The 15,945-nt window shown below is 37.7% G+C and overlaps 1 protein-coding gene across 4 annotated transcripts in view; it reads left to right on the forward strand.

Moving 5' to 3' along the window:
* The window catches only part of SPHKAP (SPHK1 interactor, AKAP domain containing), a 151,872-nt gene that overhangs the window by 27,224 nt on the left and 108,703 nt on the right, over positions 1–15,945 (forward strand). For all 4 annotated transcript variants that reach the window (XM_006746696.3, XM_031017499.2, XM_081813459.1 and 1 more), the window contains one exon: positions 6,926–7,031. In XM_006746696.3, the coding sequence (XP_006746759.3) occupies positions 6,926–7,031 (106 nt within the window). The remainder of the gene's footprint in view (positions 1–6,925; positions 7,032–15,945) is intronic.

Consider the following 15,945-nt stretch of genomic DNA (forward strand, 5'->3'; position numbering starts at 1 on the left):
GAGCTCTAAGCACCCACTATACATTAAATGATAGTAATTGTTGTTAAAAGTAACATAGAGCAGATTTTATAACAGCACGGGGCCAGGTGGTTTGGTGGAAGAGCAGAAATCCTTGGGAACTGAGGTGGTTACCATAACATACATTCTGAATGTATCTGAAAAGTCTAGATGCAGCAGAATGCAGTGACATACACAAAGTGTTTTGACCATGGAAACAGACACTTAAAACTTTTTTTTAGAAACGAAGGACTTAGGGATAAATACTTCAGTAGGAAGCATCTAATAGTCTTCATGGATAAATACATATTCATGCAACACTTACTTAGCAACAGTGATGCGTACTTTTCGCCTTACATTTAAATAGTCTTTTTGCAAACACTTTTGCAAGATATTTGTCTGGCAAAATTTCCCTATAGCCCTCATTAGCAAAAAGAAAAAAAGAAGCTAAGCTATCATGCTGTTTTGCCTGAGCTTTTCTGAACAAGAAGATACAGCTTTAAAATGATTTCTTGGGGTCTTGGTAGAGCTTGAGATTGTGAAACAGCTTTTTAAGGTCCAAAGCTAATAAACCCCATAGTAGAGGTTAAATTCATGAGGACATTACTTGTTATCACCTCTTTTCTCTTTCTCAGCTTCTGAGACACACAAGATATTGTTCAATATATTTATTTTCTATTATATATATACTGTTGAAAATGATGTTACAGGTATATATATGTGTATATATATATACACACATATGTACTTTTCTTATATAAAGAAGTTGACTGTTTTTTCTATCATAATCTACTTATTTTTGCACAGTATCTACATATGATGAGGTTTATGTTTTACTGGATATATCTGATAGATTTGAGAGTTGCCTGAATGAAAAGTCTCTATTGAGCAATTTTCAATTTAATTTCTCACCATAAAAGATTTCAGCCCAACTAGTATTGAAAATAGAGAAATCACTAGCCCCTGGGTGTACAAATTGTCTACCAAATGAATTAACTATGCTATAATCATATGTCTTTTTTGTTTATGCTTTTTTAAAGATTTTATTTATTTATTTGAGAGAGAAAGAACGTGTGCACAGGTGTGCCTGTGGGGGAGAGAGAACGAGAGTGAGCATAAGCAGGGGAAGAAACAGACTCCCCATTGAGCAGGGAGCCCAGCACTGGGCTTGATCCCAGGACTCTGGGATCATGACCTGAGCCAAAGGCAGACACTTAACCAACTGAACCACCCAGGCACCTCTGTTTATGTTTTTTTATTAATCAAAATTAAATTAGAGTATAGCTAATTTGAAGCCACTATTTCTGCTAAGAATAAGCTACTTGTTTTATGATTAATAATGAATGGCCTGTTTATATTCTACTTATTATCATTTGCTAGTACCCAAACTTAGGTTTGCAACAATAGTTTCACTGATTTGAGGACAAAAATGATAATCAAGTGTGTCAACTATCTTTTCTTAAAAAGAAATATTCTTCATTCTTAAATCATCTATCATAGTTTTTTGTTACATTGTTAAAATGTTCTTTCTTTGAAGAATTATGGTGAAAGCAGAGGTAGGGATTTTTTTTTTTAATGTTCTTATTGGGAATAAAAGGATGGCCACTTTATAATCTTATTGATGTTTTTATTGTTATTTCACTGGTCCAAGAGATGGGAAAGTCTGGAATTCACCATTATATAGTTACTCAGTTGCCCTTAAATATTGAAGTAGGACATTTAACAGTGTTTCTAAATATTTTCCAAAATCTGGATAGTTGTTCCTTCTGATAAGCTTACTAAAGTCTTACAGAATTAATGAGGACCATTTAGGTCTTTCAGCCTCTGATGAACTGGTGACATATTTAATTTGTATGGATGGCATGATAAGAAAATCATGTTCTGATGTCTCCAACCTAGGAAAGAAAAGAAGGAGCAGGAGAGTGTAAGAACACATACTGTATACAAAAACTTTTGCCGCAAACATTTGCTGAAAATGCAAGACAGATTTTATTTGAGTTACTGCAGTAGGAGAGAAAGACATCAGTATAGAACACTGAGCTCAATTCCACATATAACAGGGACAAATGGGGACTTAGAGGCAATAGGCAGAGTGAGGGGGTCAGTGTACTAAGTGGAAATACTGAGGGTAGGGGGATCCTTGCTAAAATAGCCTAACAGTATTCCTGCTAAAAGCCAACCAAGGACGTAGTTATCAAGGGTGAGGGATGAGGACAGATGTCAAGGGTGGAGGGATTCTTACTAAACTGACTTAGCAGGGTTCCTTGCTAAAAACTGCGCTCAGTGGGTCAAGGGCAAGGATGTAGTTCAAGGTCAAGATCTAGTTGAAAAGACACTTGGGGGAGCCTGACTGAAGTTCGGTCAAGGAGAAAGCCTTTGTCAATAGACTAGTCAGAAGGTGAAGGTAATGTTCAGTGATTCATTAGTTGCTTATATCACCCAGTGCTCATCACATCACGTGCCCTCCTTAATGACCATCATTGAACACTACACCAAAAACTAATGATGTATTATATGTTGGCTAATTGATTTAAATAAAAAGGAAAAAAATTAAAAATTTTTAAAAAAGAAGATGAAGGTAAGAGAAACAAACATCATGGGATTTTAAAAACAAATTGGTTTTTGAAAGACTGACCTAAACCTCTGAGCTTCATGTAACATGTTAATCCCTTTGGCTGAGAGTAAAATAAGGACATCCACTTGAGCACACTTTCATTTTGAACCACGTGAAGTTGTGTTATAAAGTCCTCTAAATTCTTAGTTGTGGTATGTCATTAAATTGAATTTAATGAGACCATCTCAATTCCCTTTTAAAGTTCTCTTCTGATAGAGGTGAGCTTTTATTTTTTCTCCAGTTTTGAGATGGAAGGATTTAGTATAAAGCTCAAGAGTAAATATCCTTAATAGGATAGAGATAATCAAAGGAATGGTAATTACTACATTTTACTGCAAACATTCTATAAGTGGGCAGGAGATAAGAACAAATCCTACCTTTTAGAATCTGCTAAATTTATTTTAACTTTACACTTCGTTTACTTGACATTTGAGCAACAATAGCAGCAGGATCCCTTTTCACTAAAACTATCCTGGGAAGCTCTTTAAATGATCCCCTCAAGGATGGTTTATCTCACCATCTGTCACCACTGCAGAAAATTGAGCATTGAATTCAAACACTCTTTTGTGCCTAATCTTTTGACGTCCACCAGGATGCTCAGGAAGGTAAGAATATTAATAAGTATTAATTCAGCATCCACCACTGGCTGGCGCTGTTCTCCATCCTAACAGGTCCGGGTTCTTTCAGTATTTACAGCCTAAAGGGGAGACAGACAAATATTACAAAATTATATGCCATTTGACAAGTGCTGTAACAGGACATGGTACAGGGTGCTGTTGGAACACACAGGAAGAGTGTCCATCCTATTTCTTGGGTTAGGGTAAGGTTGGGAATAGAGGGCGTGGTTAGAGTGTGAGTGTGTTTGTGTTTGCATGAGGTATTGATGATGCGTTGGAGAGGAGTAGTGGTCTCCTTGGGGAGGAAGGAGGTGCAAGAGGTGATTTATAAATGGAGACCCAAAAGGTAGAGTAGGTATTATTCAAGAGGAAGGAGGGGGCCTGGGATGGGTGTTCTTCAAAGAAGAAATACCATGTGCAAGGATCCAAGGGCAAATGGGAATATGTATTTAATTTAACAAGTCAGATAAATGCTTTTCAAATCTTAACGGGCAGGTGAATCCCCCAGGTTGAATGTTAAAATGCAGATTCTGATTCAGTAATTCTAGGGAGAGACCTGAATTCCTGGGTATATAACCAGCTCATAAGCGATATCAATGCTGTTGGTTCACAGACCAAACTTTGAGTAGCAAAATATAGGCAACTTGATTTCCAGTAACAGGACACTTATCTCTCTCTGGAGAAGTCACTGACTATTCCCTAAGCCATTGTCACTACTGATGACCTACTTATTCACACTGCATGAATCCTTGATGATTGTCCTGTGGTGGTAACTCAGCACCTCATTCACATATGATATTATCTGTAAGGGAGACTACTTCTCTTCCCATTGTATTTTTTTAAAGTCACTACTTCAAACTTTGCTTTTGTACCTTCTTTTCCACTTTGATCTACCTCCTCATTGAAGCACATTTAGCAGTTTCAGCATGAAACCAGCCTGAAAGGATGTGCTTAAGAAATATTGTCAACATTTGTCAAAATCAAAGAAAATGTCCCAGGGAAGAACTTGCAGGCTTCCCCATTAGAAGCAACTTATAAGGTTGCACTGTGTCTTGACAGCAGTTCTTTTAATGTCAGTTTGCCCTCATTTTAATAAATGCCTGAGTCTCATGTTGCAGTCTCTGCCTCATCCTGTAGCAGCCAATGTTCTGCTTCCCCAGAGACCAAAGACAGCATCTTTGCAAACATGTTAAAAATTCCATCTCCATCCCAAAGGCATGGGAACAGATGGGGCTGCGTTGTCAAGCCACTTACTGGGAACTCACACCCATGTCACATGGTTTAAAAGAGAAGCCTCTCTACACATAGTTTTGTATATTAGGCATCACCAAATTGATTTATAATGTGTTTCTGGGGATTAGAAGTTGCTTTCTCTTTGAATATTGCTGCAGTGGGACTTCTGTCGAGTAATGCACTGATTTTACTCCCACTAATGTGAGTCTACTACCCTGTTTAATTCTCACAATAATAAATAAATAAATAAATAAATAAATAAATAAATAAATAAATACACACACACATATGCATATATATATTTAAAATTACTTTCTGTATTAGTGCTATACAGACTTAGCATTAGGACAAATGGAGTGAGCCTTATAGGCAAATAACACTTTCAAAGTCCTTCCTCACCTTCATTTCCAACTGGGATCTCACAATCATCTTAAAGGCAGTCAGGCTTTCATACCAAGGTATATGTGGGTAGACTTGTCATTTCTTCCTTCCACTAGACTAACGCAGCAGTCCTTAAACTTTTTTTATGCATGAAAATTACTGTAGCACCTTGTCTACTTGCAGTCATATACAACGTGCTTTATGGGGAAATGAGGAATTTCCATGGGTGATTTTTTACTTTTTTCTGTGTTCCCATTAATGCTTACTTTGGACCTAACTAACTCTCCCCAAGGTAGATGTCATTCTCCTCTAGAGCAATCAGAGATTATTGAAGCTCTTTTCCTACCTTGTTTCACATCAGATCTGTCTCAACCGTACTTCTCAGCCTGCCTCCGTCTCACTCCTAAGGTTGTTAACCCTGTAGAGAGACATGGGAGATGTCCTAACCCTGGAAAGTATGATTTCCTTGACTCATGAGCCAAGTTATTACATATCCAAGTTAGCTTGTTCTATGGGCTTACCTTCCACATAGAAGTGGCTTGGAACCTACCAATGATAAACGTTTGGCATTTGGGTAAGAGCCAGACTGTCCTAAGGCCAGGAAAGCATTCAGAGGGGCATCTGCTATTGGGTGTGAGGTATAGACACACTTAAGTGTCAGCTAAAAGTTACGGGCCCCACATTGTGAGACACCTGTAAAAATAGGGCTTGGGCTCTCCATGATATTTTGCAAGTGATTTCTAGTGCCAGAAAGGACCACAGACTTTATTCCCAACATTCATTTAAAAATGAAGAGACAGATCCAAAGAAGCAGGCAGCAGAGTAGCTAGGAATCTGGAGCCAAGTACCAGCCTCCTTTCCTTTTTCCTTCCACTGCCTTTTCCCAGTTAAGCCAAGATTAACATGAGTGCTCTCCTTTCACTTAAATTAAGCTCATTCTAGTCCTCAGGGTGGCAATTACTCAGAAAATAATATGAAAATTTAAAATAAAATAGATTTTACTTGAATTATTCTGTGTAATTTTTACCTGAATCTGTGGTCTGTTATATACACCATCAGCAGTCATTAAAAAAAAAAAAAGCCATTCATAATAGTTAATAATGGAAATACTAAGACTTCATTTATGTATTTCTGACTTATGTTTAATTGCAATGTAATGAAAATTGACTAATTTAGAACTTAAAACATGAGGGTTACATATTAGCTAGAAATGCATTGTTTAACTGATCTTCTATTCACTGTTTCTTTTAAGAGAACATTTTTAAATGTTGGCTTGATGAGTACACAAAGATTTATTAAATCATATTTCAAAAAATATGTTTTGAGGAGTTGTACATATTCTATGTGGTCAAGAACAATAAAAATAAAATGTGTAGACTTCAGATACCCATACATTTTTTTTAAAATTCCTAGTTTTCATGTTTTCAGAAGAGAAATATTTAGAAATACATAAACCCAGAGGTCTTTTTATATTTCAATTGGACTGAATTCAAAATCTTCCAGTCATACCATGAAAAGCAGGATTGGTAATGATCTCAATTAGACATGGGGGGAGGGGGAGAAGTCTAGAATTTTGGAGGCAGAGAAGTTAAGGTATTATGTTTCCAGCCACAGAGATCTAAAGAGATGATGTACCTTTTTCTAAAGCCCACATTCTTTTCATGGTACTGCCCTGACTCCTGATTAAAATTATGTTTGGTCATTCATTTCAAGAAATAAGATGAATATTTTTACATTTTTAATTCCGAGCAGAATTAATGTGGTGTTCAAAAAGCATTACTTGGGTTTTAAAACTGCTTGCTTAAGAAAAACTAGCAGGACTGGAAGTCAGACAGATGCACTGCGTCCACGTAAGCCATGAGAAGTCACTGGATCACAGTTTCCTATTCCCAAGAGAAGAGCTCACAGTGGCTCCACCAATTATAGGAGTGAAGCCAACAGAAATGTCAGTGTCAGCAGGATTTGCAGTTTCCGCACAATCTGAAAAGATGTTTTTTGATAAACCACATTGTGTTTCTTCCGTTCTGAATATGGAGATGACTCACCTGAATGTGTTCTCTTTTGTGTTTTGGGGCACCAACAGCAACTTGGAGTCACCACTGATGTATGAGGTGTCTGCGCAGCGGGAGGACAGTGCCAGCCACAGTTTGAGAGGCGGCCTGGGGAGCTCCATCACAGCCTGTAAGAAGGTAAGCTTGCCTACCAGCACTCTCTTCGTCCTGACTGAACTTGATCACTAGTGTAGTTTGACTCTCCAAGTACTTTTTCTAAAGCAGAAAACAACAACGACAACAGAAAAAAACAATGGAGTAGCCCACAGTTTGCTGTGGCCTGGTTAACCTCTGACGCCACTAAAAATGGAATTCATGAGAATGATCAGAAAACTCAAGCAGCTCAGATAGGTATGACTTGAAAATTATAAGCCCACACTGCGGGTCCACCAAAGCTTCTACCTCTTCTCTTTGCAAACTCGGCCATGGGTAACAGCTTCTCGCTGCATTTCCCTTTAGAAAAATCTTCCCAGGTTTTGAGTGGCTCATCTTATTATAGGAAGCACCTAGGTCTGTATCTAAGAAACACTCATGGCTGTTCTTCTTCTGATACTTTCTTAAAGAGAAGGGTGTGCTTGGCTCATTTTATTATGAGGCACAGAATTACATTTCCTAGAATATAGACTTTAGAACTAAAAAACAAATCTTGCTTTCACACACTTGCTCAAAGTTGTCATTTGAACAACATAAATTCATCTGCTTTGTTTTTCCAGTCAATCCAACTTAAGGCCCAGAAACTCAAAGCAAAACGTCCGATTTCCCACCTAAAGCTTTTGTTACTATTTGCTGCAGAATTCCAGAGAAAGATGTGTTTCTTCTCCTCCAACCTTAGATGATATCACACTGGATTATCTCATTAATTATTTTAAAAAGGTTAAATTATAAAAAATATTCATAGGTGTAAATCAAGACAAATTCTATTACTAAACATATTGGGTAGTGTATATATATGTGTGTATATATATATAATTTATGTATACATATTGTAACATTATGTATGCATATGTGTATTGATTGATTACTACACCCAGTTAAGCAGCCTTATTTATTCTCTGCTTGTGTGGTGTTTATATCATTTTCAAGTACCAAAGAAAATGACACACACATATCTGTGTTAGAGAACATATACTGATTATAGAAAAGTAGCATTAAACATAATTTTACAAAATTATTTGAATGTATACATTCATAACCAAATATAAAAATAAACTGGTCTAATCAGTTCAAGGCTCTAGTTTGCATGTGTTATAAGATCTGTTATTCATTCTCCTCTAATAAAATTCTTATAGAAGAGTCAGTGCTATAAATGTCCATTTTTAATGCAGAAAACTGAGGTACTATAATTCAAAATGATTTCAAGTTGCTTATATGAGAGAGCTAAAACTGCAGGTCTTCAAGCCTTAGGGTATGTTCTGTTCAACTCTGTAACTCCAAATGATAGTCTTCACCAGATGCTATACATTTCCCAAAGCTACATGATGTTGCATTTATTCTAATTTTTAAATAACTCTGTTTCTATTGATTAGAGTCCATGTGGTATTTAAATTAAGGATTGAAACCAGACTGCCTGAATTTGACACCCAATTCAATCATTATTAGTTGTGTTATCTTGAGCAAATTATCTTACCTCTTCATGCCTCAATTTGCTCATCTGAAAAAAGAAGGTGACAAGTGAGGATCAGTGAGTTAATAGATGTGAAATGTTTAGAATGGTGCCTGGCGTATCGTAAGCACTCAAAATAAAGACTATCTATGAGGAACATTATTCTACAGAGTAATTTTTCAATAAGTACACGGTGCCAGAAAATAATTTGATATACGCATTGCTATGCTGAGAGAGTTAGTACTTTATGCTCTGTTATCTCGGCTACATTTTTTTTTTCCTGGGAAAAGAAGTCATCATATTCATTTCTTAAAAATCATGTCTGGAAGCTACTGAATAGAGCTCTTTGGGGCTGATGTCTACTTGAAAAATAAAAACCCAAACTCAATCATTTATTATCTGTACATATATAATATGTCTGTGTATATATATGTGAATTTAAAGTTTTAAACATAATTGTACTCATACCACAACCATTTCTAGAATTGTTAGCAGGTTGAACCATATGAAATTTTCTTTTTTACAGATTAAAAATGATCAATTACAAGCAATTTCCTATGTTCTGGTATAAATACATTCAAAATTCTGTTAGATCTTGGGGAGAGATACAAGAACACATATATATTTATAGTCTAGTTTGGGAGATAATACTGGTTTCTCATGTGAAAAGTCAAATAGTAATTCATAAGTTAAATAACTATGTGAGATAACTATATAGTAATATCTGAAGATAGTATCAATTATGGGAAAAATGAGTATTTTGAGCATCTATAGCGAAGAACAGAGAGAGACTCTGGACCTGAAACAGACAACAGTCTTCAGAAAGAGAATTGGATTTTAATTTGGGCTTTCAAGTATGATCAAGATTTGAATGAGTAAATTAGATTGATTATCCAACTTAATTTAGGAGGAGTTGCTACAGATTAATGCAGGAGAAGTTAACACCTTTGTGTCCTGGAGTGTTTTTCTAATGTTCAGGGTGCATTCCTTTCATTTTAAATGTTCTCTTAAGCTTACATAATAATTGCATTTAAAGACAGTTTAGTAGCCTATATGCCATATGTTATATACCATGTGGGCTCTAATTGTTTTCCTTCCCTTCAAAAGAGTAGCTCACTATTGTTTTCTTTTTTATATCTGGAACATAGGCCCTCAATAACAAGACATTGAATATTGAAGGAGTTCATCCTTTTATTTTATTATTATATATTACTGCAAACTGATTTAAGTGATCATTGATCAATTTGAAAAAACAAATCTTGTTAATCACAGATAATGGGCCTGGGCAAGTGAGAATCTATAAGTGCACATACAATGTGTATTCGAAGAGACAAAAAGACGAGGAGAGCTCTATCTTAGAAATAGCAAGGCTGTCCAGCTGAATCACCACGGTTCACAGTCAATCAACCTTCCATAAGAGTACCATGGATAATTGAAATCTATTGGTAATTCCCCAAACTGATTTTATGTAATAGCCTCATCTTCTTCCCCATCAAACCTTCTTATCAGAACCGACATATTGCTGAATTAACTGGTGGAAGAAATAAAACAGGGGTCTGGAAGTTAATGCACTAGTTGGATAATCAGCCTCTGAAAAATTGCAAATTGACTGAATTTCTCTCCCGTGTGTCACATTGAATCTCCAAGGGTTTCAGGACTCCTAAACATATGCAGTTGCTTCAGTTCCTCTTTGCTGTTGGGGAAATATAGTTGCTGGGAACCACTGCTGTGAAAAAACCATAGCATCAGGAAAAAAGATTTAGGTGGACTTATTTAAAGAAGGAACTCCTGGGGCGCCTGGGTGGCTCAGTCAGTTAAGCGGCTGCCTTCAGCTCAGGTGATGATCCCGGGGTCCTGGGATCGAGCCCCGCATCGGGCTCCATGCTCAGCGGGAAACCTGCTTCTCCCTCTCCCATTCCCCCTACTTGTGTTCCCTCTCTCCTGTCTCTCTCTGTCAAATAAATAAATAAAATCTTAAAAAAATAAAGAAAGAAATAAAGAAGGAACTCCTTAAGGGACTGCCTTTCCCCAGAGCTCAGATGACCATACCACCCAATCGTAGTTTACATATATTATCCTCGCATTTTGTTAATAGACCCTCTTCTGCTCTCAGAAGTGCCACAATAAGTTATATGGTTATATAACCAGCTCAAGCCTCAGAATGATCCTTTCTCTGTCTTCTTCCCTTCCTCTAAATGCTAGGAAAGTTATCAGATAAATTCTCACTAAGGTAGTAGTGATTGTGTAGGTTAATATAGCAGTGACAAATAAAACCTGTTTTTACTTAACTACTACTACTGCTGAACTAATACTATTCGCCCCCTCCCTTAACTTACATTGATAATTGATCCTATTGAACCCAGACTTGAATTCAGAATTCTACTCATCTTGAAGCTCCAAGCAGACACTATCAATCCATCCAACTTGGAATGTGAGATATCCTCTATGTCACAGTTAATTTACTGAACTCTGAACTCGAGGAAGGTCTTAATGTGTGCAATGTGATGCTCCAAAATCATGTGTTTAAAAGGATGGAATTTCAAAATATTGCAGGAAAAAAATGAGAGAGAAAGAGTAGCTGGTGGAGAGTGAATACTAGAGCCCTGTGTGGTACCTCTTGAATCTTACCTCACATAGATCTTGTCTGATGTTACCCCTTCTCATAGGACCAATCCTTCCTATAAGACAAATACAATCACTATTGTTAAACTGAATCATAGGGATTTTCCATTAAATGAGTTAAATGATTATAAATGTTATAATTTTATATCTGTTAGACACTAAGTGAAAAAAGCCTTTTTATTCTCTTTATAATAAATCAAAATCTGTTATCTCTAGGAGACAGTAGGATACCACATAACAAAGCTGGACTTGGAATCCAAAGATCTGAGTTAGATTCCACATTTCTCTTTTACTGTGTGATCTTAGGCCAGTGACCTAACTTCTCTGACTTGGATGTCTTGGAGTTGGTGTGATGTTTATATGCAAAAAGGTTTGGTAAGTTCTTTTTTTTTTAAGATTTATTTATTTGAAAGCGACAGAGCATGTGTGTGATTGTGGGGGAGGTGCAGAGAATCTTCAAGCAGACTCCCCACTGAGCTCAGAGCCCAACGCAGGGCTCAACCTCTTGACCCATGACATAAGATCATAACCTGAGCCAAAACCAAGAGTCGGATGTTTAACCAACTGAGCCACCCAGGCAGTCCTGCTTTGTGTAAGTTCTTAGCACACACAGCTGGTGCTCAGAACATATTAGTTGATTCCAAATAAACAATCTTTACACAGGGCAAATTTTATTTAAATAGAATTTAAAAACTAATCCAAGGTAGCATGCACTGTCCCCTCATTATATTGAATCTCTGTTAGATTTTCTTCTGCTTTGAAAGCATTATACACGATGTCACATTTCCACAGTAGCTAGACATTTTTAATCTTTCCTGCACTTCATGGGACTGAAGATTTGCTCTTTAGGATAGAGTGGAATCAAGTCTCTGAATAGGATTCATGTGACAAAAGAATTGTTGGGGAAAAATCAACACCCAAATACCCTTCTCTTTTTATGTCATGTTAATTAAATCCCCATTAAACCTGGACCTACCAAAGGCAGCAGAATGAAAAGACTTCAGTTTCCCAGAGGTGGACTTTGACCTTAATAAGATATCTGATCATCTCTTTGAAGCTTCAAGAGCGTTCTTTGCCACAACTAGCCTCCCTTAAACTGAGTTAAATTTGTTGTCAACAGTGGCACAGAAATCTCTGAAGAATTGTCAAAATGGATGTCCCTGGATGCTTCATCTTATTCTGTAAAATACCCTTTCATCTAAGCTCATATCGTCTTGATGGCATGTAATTAACAAAAGCAATTCAATTAATGTGTGCAGGCACAGACATATAAATTGGGAGGCTTTCTCGGGATCTGATCTATGCCTCCAAAGACATTTTTATTAGTCAGAATTGTATTGTTCTGGGCCAAAGGCCCCATTAGTACTTCTAGGAAGCACATGATAGAAAATAGCTATAATATTCTGTGCTTCTAGAAGCTGATTCCTTACAGGAAGGAAGGACTTTAAAAAAATATAAATACATAAATAAAATTAAAAACAAACTCAGCATAATTGGGCATATTCACTTTCTATAGAAGGAAGATACGAGGCTTTTCATCCTGGAGTATGCAGCACTCAACAGCTTTATAAACACGCTCTTCTGATCAAACAACCTGGCAGTGGTCTTCAGACCCAGCTCCTTATACCAGAATGGCCTAGCTAGGTTTTGTCAAATCGCTGGGTGTTCTGTTTTATTGCCATTCTGCAGGAGTCATCAGAGGCATTGCAGAAATAGGGAGATTTTAAAGAAAATAAATGCAGAATTGTCTTACTAAAAGTTATATTTGAAGAAAGCTAATTTAGTAGTTCTAAAAAGAATTCCTTAGAGCAAAGGGAGACTGGAATCTGGGATGCCAGGAGGGGCACACTTGATGCGGGTAGGGGAGCGGGGAGAGGAGAGGCCAAACCTGCATCCAGGCAGTGGGAGCAGACACGTGTGGAAGTCAAGATCAGGACTCCCTGGCAGTGAGAGTTAAACAGAACCATGAGCTCTGTCTGTTTAAGCCAGAACATCCGTGAGTGGTGATGCCACTGAGATCACTGGGAAGACAAGCTAGGAGACTAAGTAGCAAAAGAAGCATTCAGATTCAGATTCAGCCAGTTGCATCTACAGAGCCCAGCCACAAAATGCCCTGACCACCTAAGAAACCTTCTTTATGCCCCGACCACATTGACATCTGGGAGGCCACAGTTGCACTGAGACCAGAACGCAGCTAATGAGGGCTCTGGTGGGACAGATTTCCTCTGCCTTCAGCAGATCCACACTGAGATGGAGAGGTGGGGCTTCATGTACTACACGCGAGTTCATTCTTCGGAAAATGCCAGTTTGGTAATCCTATGTGGGAGACTTTGTTTAAAACTATCAATTATGGCTTATTTTGCAATTTGAATGTGATTTAGCTTCTTATTCCAAAAGCCAGTGTGTTGGAAAACTATTCCCCTCTCTCTGCCTCCAGCAATTGCTCTACCGTGCTTGAGATTCCAATATGCTAGTCTTCTGTCCTCTACAGCTCAGTTCCTTGAGCATCCTTTTTGCTATGTGTGGAGAACTCCTGGAAGGAGCTTGCAGTGCCTTTTCTTTTCTTTTCTTTTCTTTTTTAACCAAAAAATAGGACTCTGAAAACCCAAAATAGCTTAGAACATTTTGTGGAGTTGAGGGTGATGCTGCACAAAGGGAACTAGGCAAGTGATCTTTTTTTCTGAATTCTTGCAGTTTCCCCAAACCTTTATATTATGTATTAAATATGTCTATGCAAGAATGGAAGGGGTCTAAAATTTTTAAAAATATCTAATAATAGAAAGTTTCCTCCTTTCTATTTTTGGGTGTTTAAAAAAAGACCTGCCATCCCTGTTCCCTACCACTTACGTTAAGGCTTACTCTCTTCCCTTCCAGTCTCCCGAATAAGCAGCCCTCTTGACTTTGGAGTGTGGAGTAAACAATGCATCCCCCACCAGCCCTAAGAGCTTCCACTTTTCCTATATCCTTCCAGGTTTGCTCTTCTGATTGAAATGCCCAATTGTCATTTTGGCCAGTGTCAGAGAAGGAAAGAAGGATACGGCCCGGATAAATTTGAACAGCCCTCAGAGGAGGCCCTTTGGGGGCCTCATCCCTGAGAATAAGTCCCCTCATTTCTGTGTCCATGTTTCCAAAATTAGACCCACCCTGAAAGACCCATGTGAAGGCTCATACTCTCCAGGATGGACAGCATCCAAGAAACAGGTGTCTAGACACCCTTAGCAAGTTATGTGTCCATCTGTTTACATCTTAGAAGGTAGATGCTTCCACTAGCTTCTTCCAAACAAGAGAAGAGTCAAGAAATGAGAATTGCCACTTTCTTATAATTGCCAAAGGCCAAAGGCATGCATCAATCCCCAAATAACACATGGCCATTAAATCCACTGTCCCTTTGACCAGTGGTAAATTTCACACTACCTAAGCTTCAGAAGCCTATACAAAATAATCCAAAATCAGTGGTAGGCCTTGATGCATATCATATATTTTTTGACATGTGTGTTTTTCTTATATTTTGCTTCTCCTAGCATAAACATTTGCTTCTCCTAACATTCCCCTTACTGATCATATCAACATTACAGCATTATAGTGCTTCCAAATAGCAATTAAATAGCAATCAGCTGTCCTCTATTTATATGTCTAATTTTATTCTGTTTAAAACATTGCTGACCATTCATAAATTATACTATATTTGCATTTCCTGAGCCTATCTGTTTCTGTAACTCTTGCATTTTACACTTGAGACTCAAACTCGGTTATCACTTTCATGCAGAAAAAGCTCTGATCAACTTTCAAAGCATTCTTCAGCCACCTGACATCTGTGTGATGTGGCAGAAGTAAACAAGTATGGCTGGATATTTCTGAATTGTCCTCTATGCTCTTATAGCATTCTGTGACTCCACTGAAATCAATGTGGTTTCCAGGAAACAAGTAACTGTGTAGCCCAAGAAACGCTGTGAGATATCTGAAACTGTCACTGAGGCTCTGTCTAGTTCATTTCTTGCCACATTAGGACATGCTCTGGCCCAGGTCAACACACAGAGTCTCTAAATTACATACACCAGGACATTAATTTCAAAGAAGAGATCACTTTTGTTCATGAAAAATCTCCATTTTAGACTCGGATAGGTGCATCCATATGTGACATTTGTCAGAGATAGATACTCCATAAATCAGTATGTCCCATGTTTATCAGAGGCAAGTTTAGTTAGACCAGGTACCTATTGCTAAAAGCATTCCACAGGTAAGGACTCTCCTGCTATAAAAATACAGTTTATCTAGAGGTATGTTTATGATGAGGTATGACAATGTTGCCTTCTTTCTTATCTGGGGGTACTGCCTCCCACCCCTGCACAGTAAAGACAGAGAATGAGGTGCAGATCCTGTGCTTACCATCTCCTTTTCAACCTTCCTCTGATCTGGTGTTTTCTAGGCACTTCCCTCCTCAATAATGGAGAATTGTTTTGTTCCAGGGCCTGAAAAACTCCCTTATTTTCCAATACTTTAAAAATAATTGTTGACCAAGAAGAAGAGGCTGTTGAGCAACCAAAAGCATGTATTTGGGGTCTTAGACGCAGAGTGGACTGAAGTTGAAAGTGTGCTCTGAATTGCATGTGGGGAGTACAGGCTTATAAAGGCAAAAACCACCAGGTTACATAACTTATTTTGAAGGAATTATGATTGGTGCTGACAAACTTAAACTGACTGACTAATACAGGATTGGCCATTTAGCCAATAGATGTTTCACTATTTCAGTCCAAAGTAGAAGGATGTATTTCAGGAGGTGGTCCAGTCGCAATTGACGAAAGTCAAAAGTTCATGGTGTTCACAGAA

This window comes from Leptonychotes weddellii, chromosome 3 (genome assembly GCF_054177405.1).
Source record: "Leptonychotes weddellii isolate Sample4059 chromosome 3, ASM5417740v2, whole genome shotgun sequence".
Classification (NCBI taxonomy): Eukaryota; Metazoa; Chordata; class Mammalia; order Carnivora; family Phocidae; genus Leptonychotes; species Leptonychotes weddellii.